The sequence below is a fragment of the Austrofundulus limnaeus genome, unplaced genomic scaffold, assembly GCF_001266775.1.
Source record: "Austrofundulus limnaeus strain Quisiro unplaced genomic scaffold, Austrofundulus_limnaeus-1.0 Scaffold86, whole genome shotgun sequence".
Lineage (NCBI taxonomy): Eukaryota > Metazoa > Chordata > Actinopteri > Cyprinodontiformes > Rivulidae > Austrofundulus > Austrofundulus limnaeus.
In genome coordinates this window covers 506,722-514,763 of record NW_013952488.1, presented here as the reverse complement: position 1 = coordinate 514,763, position 8,042 = coordinate 506,722, and the positions used below count along the sequence as shown (strand labels likewise).

Here is an 8,042-nt window from a genome sequence, read left to right as displayed (position 1 = left end):
CGATTAATCGATTAATCGTTGCAGCCCTAGAGACAGGCAATCCACGATCCCGAAAGAATTAGCAGGTGAAGAAAATGAATGAATCAATGAATGTTTCTTTTGTGTCTTTCAAATTGCGACTTGCCACTGTAAGAAAATTTAGTGTTCATTAAACTGGAATCGAGACAAAACCGGTAAATATTGAATAGATTAAAATGTAAAAGAATTGGGACCATACAACCCAGATCTGGTTACGAGCGAAGCTTTATTGCTTATGCTAAAGCAATCTGAGCAGCGCTGCCTGAAACCCGGAACTTCCGATCCTTTTATACAGTGTCTTCAGTGCCTGGTCCGCCCCCTACTGGCCTACGGCTGAATCGCAGGCACTCAGACAGCAATACTCACCTACTGTATTATAAACGGTTTCTTATGTGCTGTAATAATGTTTCGGGCTTGTATCTAAACTATTTTAATCAAGACATAACAATAGTTAAACAATGGATTATAAAAGTCAATCCTTAAAAAGGAAAACTAAGAAAATGGTGTAGTGCTTTTAAAATCAGTATCTAACCTGACTAATAAATTTCTTCACCACTATGTAGCATGAAGTAGTTTCAACCAGTTACAGCTGAAGCAGTGAAGAGTGGCCCAGCAGCAGACAGGGCTAAATTAAATCTCGAGSCACTCGTATTACAATTTCGTTCAAAGAGCTTAGTGATATTTGGTCAAATATAATTAGCAACCTATTGCCAWGATTTGACAATTACTTGAGTTTATTTTGAAATGGAAACTTGTACAATAATAAGTTGTGACTAAAATATCAGGGGCCAGTTGGCTGTTTAAAAACAAGTGTGTCAAATAGAGTTTTAGGCTTGCAAAATAATTTTAACATTATTGTACAGCCGATATACTCTACTACTTTTTTCCAACAATACCACTGTCAACATTTGCATTTTGCACGAAAGTAAACAGTAAATCTTTTTTAACCTGAACAATGTAAAAATTATACTTTGATTCTGTAAAACGGCAAAAAAAAATTAATAATAAAACCCCATGGCTGGACTGATTAAGTTCTGCACATGGGGACGTCAGCTTTGAAGATTTATCTCCAAACCTGGATCATTGATCTCTGCTCAGCTGTGGTGAAAAGAGCTCTTTGCAATTAACCCAGCTAATGAAGCGGGGTGAAAATTGCTGTTGAGTTTCATAAGCCGTCAGTTCTACTACTTAAGACGCACGGACCAGATTTGTTTTTCTTTTCACAGCAAAGTCACCTATCAGATGGAGGCTCACATAGCAAAACCCATTAACTTCCAGGCAGTCTTAAACATCTGTCCATTTTTTTTTTCTTTTTTCTAAACCCGCTTCGCTTTTCCGGGTCATGTGGGGCAGACAGTCTCGAACAGTCGGTGTTCAAGAGGCGGGGTACACCCTAGTCCATCACAGCGACACATAGAGACAAACGACTCAGACAAACTTAATTTATGATCAACAAGACCTCAATATCTGAACATCTCAAACACCCTTTGAGAGCAGAACGCTGCTTTAGTTAAGACACAGATTTCATCATCAGGAGGCTTTTCGCCTAAACGGCAGCCGAGCTAACCGTGCAGAACCGAGCTGTGACGTACAGTAGTGTTCGACCTCCAGCTCTGCTAGCGGTGGCATCAGCTGGCTTAGCTATTACAACAGTTAACAGAGCAAAACATGTTGTTGACTACGGCATAGCATTAGTTCCACTGCATTAGACACAATGACTATCTCTGTGACAGAATCTCATCCACAAGCACGCACACACAAACACGCACTTCAATTAGAACACCAATAGGATTGAACAGCGTCCCCATTTACAGCGCAGCCCTGTGTTTCATATGTGCACCACATGTGACGATATCATTAGCATTCTGATGTGGATGTGTTTCCCTTACACAGCTGTAGCTCTTGTTCCGATAAAAGCGTGAACAGTGATGTCTTATTTCACAGCACAATAAGCCTTTTACAAGCACACACTCTCACATTAGCTCGYACACACAATATCTTTTAGAAAATTGGGTGATTTTCGAGTATTTATTTTTGCACGTTGTGTAACAGTGTCCTATTCAACGTGGCAATAGGTCACATACTTACAACATGAGTGATTAAGCTGGAAATGCCACAGAAGAGGCATTTTGTATTTGTGATTAACTCTGTTTTTAGTGTCTTTACAGGCAAGCAAATAGAAAAAGAGTTGTTCTTTAAATGCATTTCATAATTGTGTCCAGTTTACATAAGTGTGGTTGAAAAACACTATTTTTATTTGTTTTTCTGCCCTTTATTAATGGCTCCTGGTCAACGTGAAAAATGTCTGATCAAGCCATGAGAGGCACAGAGTCGTGTAATGATGTCTGTTAGCAATATATGTTATGAACCAGTGCACAGATTTTAATGAAACCCTCAGAAACGTATCATCTGATGTGCATCTACATCTGGCTAATTTTTGGAGTCAGCTCAATTTGAGAACACTGTCACAACTGGTTAGTCGTAGCAAAAACAACTCTGTAATTCTGTCAATTTTACAGATATTGAGCTAAAACCTGCTGTGTTAGTAGCTTATCGGAACAGCATTGAATTCACCAAAGGAAATAAATAGAGTCCTGATCAGGAGTCTATTTTCTTTTCCTTTGATGAATGCAATGTTCTTCCATAGCTTAGAGTCATCCCCAACACATTATAAGTGCTAGCAAATCCCCAAAATCTTTATCTAAAATTTTGACATACGAGGTGGTAAACAATGTACATTCCTGCAAGAAACGCTAGTTTTATTAAAACAATGTTTTAGCAGAAAAGGAATAATTCAAGACACAATATCCACTGACTGCTTATTATTTCTTTATAAGGATTTGTTAAAGGGAAACATTTCTTAATCTGATTTGTGCAAAACGTTTGATCTGTAAATTAACGAGCTCTAAACCTTCATATTTCTGGAGCACTTTCTCAACCATTATCTTGTTTTCCTAAAACATAATTTTGTTTGCATTCTTATGCCTTCTCATTTGAAATGTGCTCTTATTGGTGAAAGCAAAACTACACACATATAAGAACAAATGTTTAAATTAAAAGTTTTTTCAATTCTTTGATCAAATATTACATAATTAATATTTATAATGTGTTCTATATGGTATTAGAGGCTTTGAACTGATTATAGATATGTTAATTTGAACCATGCCATCTAATAATAATTGATAATACTATTTATAGGACAAAAGTGGGGCAATTTCTGCTCCCAGCTCCACTTGTACTACAGCATATTTAGTCAGCTCCTGTTTCAACATCACCCAGCAGCATTCTGAATGAAGTGAAGGGACCGGATGAATAAATCAACACCACTGACAACATGCAAGCTCCCATTTAGGCTTCCTTTTAGATCAGTTACCACACAGAAAACGACTCTGTTAAGCTATAGCCATCTAGTTAGTGTAGATCCAAACATGGGCGTAACAGTTCACTGGGTRTATGCCTTCAACAAGCCACTGGTGGACACACGTTTCAGATGTTCTCGCTTGTTTTTTCTTATTTGCTTTCATAATCTAAAAAGGTACTGTGACGCAAAAGTCTCCACAAAACGTGATGTGCTCCATTCTCCCTTTTAACCATGACAAAAACATGACCTGCTGCAGAGACAAAAACAACAAAGCTGTGGTTGTTTCATCATAAAATTACTCTTTTCCCTTTTTTAATGAAATTCTGCAAGTGTCTCTGAGATTGGGATATAACATTAGAAGTCGATTGATGYGAGTTGCTCAATAGCCGATGTTATTCTTTAGAAATCAAGGCAGTCGAGGTGTTTTGGGGGTAAAAATGTATTTTTAGTTAACAAAATATGACAATTGCTTAGCCTAAATAAAGGTACATTTAACAACTCTTAAAAACCCTGAATGCTTAAATATGACATACAGAGGAGCTTGCTTCAAAAAATTAATTATGGGCTACAGTGAGCTGGATGTAGCTGCTGCTGCTGCTTTGTCATCTTCCTACATGGAAATTGATTAAGTATGTACAGATATGGCTGATTGCCTATTTTTTTTAAAAGCGGCCCATCTTGGCCAATTAAAATTGTTTGCTTGATTAATCAGTCTACCTCTAATCAACATAAAACCCATTTTGCCAGCAGGTCAAACACACTCTTCAGTGCTTCCTTGTGAAAGAAAGACCTCCCAGTTTGAGAAAGGTCAGAAGATGAGGGTCAAGTTGAAAATCAAAAGCTAGTTTGCTGGTTTGAGTGGCAGGTGACTTGACTACAGTGGGTTTTTTTTTTTAGGAGTGGCAGTTGGGGCAAGGAACAGTGATTCGGCTAATATGAGCTGGAAAAAGAGTGTGACATAAAAAAATACTAACATTATGTACCCAATCGCCCCAAAAACTACTCCTACTCTGTTTTTTTTATCATGACTTTTGAAAACATCCTTAAGCACTGGGTTGCCTTAGATGTACAGTTGCTTACATATATATGCAGTTTTGTCCCTTCCTGCCTTGTTCTCTATTTTGGTAGCATTGTCAGTGCCACAGATGGCAATAAGAGGAACCTTTAAACTGAGGGACAGATCAGCGACTCCTGAGGCTATGGGTGCATCAACTTTTTTTTTTTAATTTTGGGAGATCTGCAATCGTCCGATACTTACACGAGAAGCTGATCTTATCCACTGATCTTATCTACCTCCATAAAGGTCTGAAAATCATCTGTTTGCTCTGCTGTGAGCACTACCTAATAGCCAGTTAAAACAAGTTTTGTTTTAAGGGTACTGTTCAATGTTTAAAAAAAAGATCGCAACATCCATCCATCCATTTTCTGTACACACTCATTCCTTTCAGAGTCGTGTGGATCACTGGTGCCCATATCCAGCAGTCACAGTGAAAGGGACGGGGTACACCCTGGACAGGTCGCAAGTCCATCACAGGGACACACATAGAGAYAAACRACCATTCACTCTCTCACTCACACCTAGGGACAATTTAGAGTTATCAGTGAACCTAACAGTCATGTTTTTGGTCTGTGGGAGGAAGCTGGAGTACCCGGAGAGAACCCACACATGCACGGAGAGAACATGCAAACTCTACCCAGAAAAAAAAGAAAAAAATTGTGTAGGTCTTCTGGACGGGTTCTTCTCTAATGAAACGTTTCGTCTCTCCTCCAAGAGACTTCTTCAGTCTGAGAGTTTCAGGCAAAATTCAGGCTTTTAAGCCCTGCCTCCATGTGACTGATACTCACATCACATGGCTATCGTTGACACCTAATTAACACTTATTGTTAACAGGGGGTGGAGTGATACTGGCAATGGTCGCGCTGTAGGAGGGGGACAACTGAAAACGGAGRCCTCCACCTCTGTTTAATGATGGACGGTCTTTCTTCACAAAAATGGCTTCTTTTACTCCTCTCTCAAACCAACGTTCCTCTCTATCAAGAATGAGAACATCCTCATCTCTGAAAGAGTGACCGCTGGCCTGTAAATGAGTGAAAACTGCAGAGTTCTGGCCATTAGATGTAGCTCGTCTGTGTTGGGACATTCTTTTGAACAGTGGCTGCTTTGTTTCCCCGATGTATAACTGGTCGCAGTCCTCCTGGCACTTAACAGCATATACAACATTGCTCTGTTTGTGCCGGGGCACCGGATCTTTGGGGTGAACCAGCCTTTGCCGTAATGTGTTTTGGGGGGTGTTTTCTACCCACAAAGGTCCCCAGGCTGAGATTTGAACYGGCAACATTCTTGCTGAGAGGCATCAGCTCTACCAACTGAGCCACAGTGCTGCAAGACTGGAACATTGAAGGGGTATTGTGACCTTTTAACACCTGACAGTGTCAGTTATTAAAAAAAGGTATTAGCCAAAACCATAATCGTCAGTTCAGGCTTTTTTAAGATCAGTGATCAACCAGGTGTGCCCATAGTTGAGACTTTGAGTTTATGTCAGATATACTCTGTGTGCCATCCCCACATTGTTCTGTATTGCATGAACCTCATGTCAAACGAGACAAAACCTATCTTTTCCATGCTGGTGTCTATCATTTTCAATCCAACAAAGGTCAAGGTAGATTCATGGTCGTATGGCTCCCATTCGTTTYGTCCATCTCAATAACACTTCATATGAGCTTTCAGACACTTATTAACTTCTAAAATTGTGACCTTTGTGTAATCCATCTACTGTGCTCCCTGCCCATTCCCAGCTCCATGTCATCAGCGTGAGGATCCGTCTTCCATGTGTCCCCACAACCACTTGTTTGTTTGCAGAGCTCTTACAAGGTTTTTTAAAAGACCTCTTTTTTAAATCGATYGTAGTCTTCGCAGGATCAATAGTAATCTTAGCACTTACCAGCTGCATGCCACAGATGAAGGCCAAGGTGCACCTGCCACTACAGCACCCCATGATGTCCTCCGCCCTCTGGGCAGAGGTCCACGTGGAGCAGGAACTCTCCAAAAATCTCTCCAGCCCTTCCACAGAGGGCCCGTTTGGCTGAAGCCCAGAGAGAAGCACCGGCAGACCGGCCTCAGAGAAACAGAGCCTCAGTTCCCTCTGGTGCTCAGAGCAATCAAAGGTGATGATTTTATTCAGATGTTCGAGGAAGTCTGAAGTGGTTCTCTGATTTTCCAACAGGTCAGGGATYACAGAGAGGTGGGATTAGGGGTCAATTGAAGTCCACAAATGATGTATCCACTGAATAATCGGCAGGTTTGCTGCAGATTCCCTTTAATGCAGAACTAATCAAAACAATCTGATGTAATAAAAAAAAACATTTGCAATTAAGATTAAAAAGGTTACACCTGCTCAGGGTCCACTTGTCCAGACATCACCTACTGGACCAATAATCCGGATCACTTCGTTCAGTCGCATCCTTATCCGTGTTGAAATGGCACACAATCCTCCACAGCAGCCACTTTACTTGGACGCTGGAAAATCAAAACAGACAGATGGAGATCTTAGCTGGAGATAATACCACAATCTCTCAGATCGCTCGCTTGAATAATCCGATTAAGCGCCACTTGTGTGTGATTAAAAGAGCCTAATTTAAGGTGGAGAAAACAAGTGGAAGTGGTCTCTGTCTCCTTTTTTATTTCTTTTTTTTTTTTTTAATTTCCTCCCCCAGACTGGCTGCTCTCCTCTTCTCTCAGGGGGAGTCACAGACATGTAGCGGCAGCATCCTCCACCAAAACGCGGCTCTCTTCTTCATCTCCAACCCGCCTCTATTAGAGTTTTTCACTCTGAACACTGGGACTTATCCACTGAGACAATAGGGATCCTGCGATGTGTCAGCAGCCGGTGTGGAGGATGATTTCAGAGGTTCCTCCGCCGGTTCGACTCCCCATCAGGTCCATAACACCGCTCCTGTCAAAACCGTCACCCTCCTGCTCCGTTAATTCACAAAAACACTTTACAATGTCGACATTGGAAAAGATGATAACACTGAGAAATTGCGGGCAGGAAAAAAAATTGACGTTTTATATAAAATAAAATCTCGTTTCCAGTGAAGTCACACGCACAAGGCGTTGTGAGCGGAACAAAAGCGAGGCTCAGTTTGTCATCTCGGKTTTGTCTCTTGAAGACGTGTGGAGGGGGTTAAAAAAGGAGGGGGAGACAATGGGCACCGGGATGGACCAACGGACCGAGAGAGACAGCGAACAGGACCGTCTCTCTCTCTCTCCCGCCTGCCACCTGTCAAGTCAAACATGACGCCACCTCGGTGCTGTTCCGGTGAGGGTTTTCAAAGTAAAAGTTGCTCAATGTGGAAGCACTTCAAATGTAATAATAAATGTTTTTGGAGGATCTGTAATTTTACCAAGTATTATTTTTTTATTGTAACTTTTACTCTTATTTTGTTACATTCAAAACATAAAAATGATATTTTCACTTCTTTACTTTCAAACTGAACTCCTTAAACATGACCAGAATTCATCATTTAAGAAAATGTTTATGTACCAAGTTATGTCAGTTGGTTTCACTTAACCGAGTTTAGTAAATGTAGCAGCTCGATTTAAGGAAAACAGTTATAGCTTGGTTAAGTAAATTCAGAGCTTCATTGTTTTGAAGATTTTTGA

The 8,042-nt window shown here is 40.5% G+C and overlaps 1 protein-coding gene across 1 annotated transcript in view; it reads right to left on the bottom strand.

The window, feature by feature from the left end:
* nkain2 (sodium/potassium transporting ATPase interacting 2) overlaps nucleotides 1-7,428 on the bottom strand; it is a gene marked incomplete at its 5' end in the record, with an annotated part of 113,491 nt that extends 106,063 nt beyond the window's left edge. Inside the window, 1 exon segment of the mRNA XM_014011918.1 lies at nucleotides 6,322-7,428. Coding sequence (XP_013867372.1) covers nucleotides 6,322-6,375 — 54 coding nt within the window.
* Between the last annotated feature and the right edge of the window lie 614 nt (nucleotides 7,429-8,042).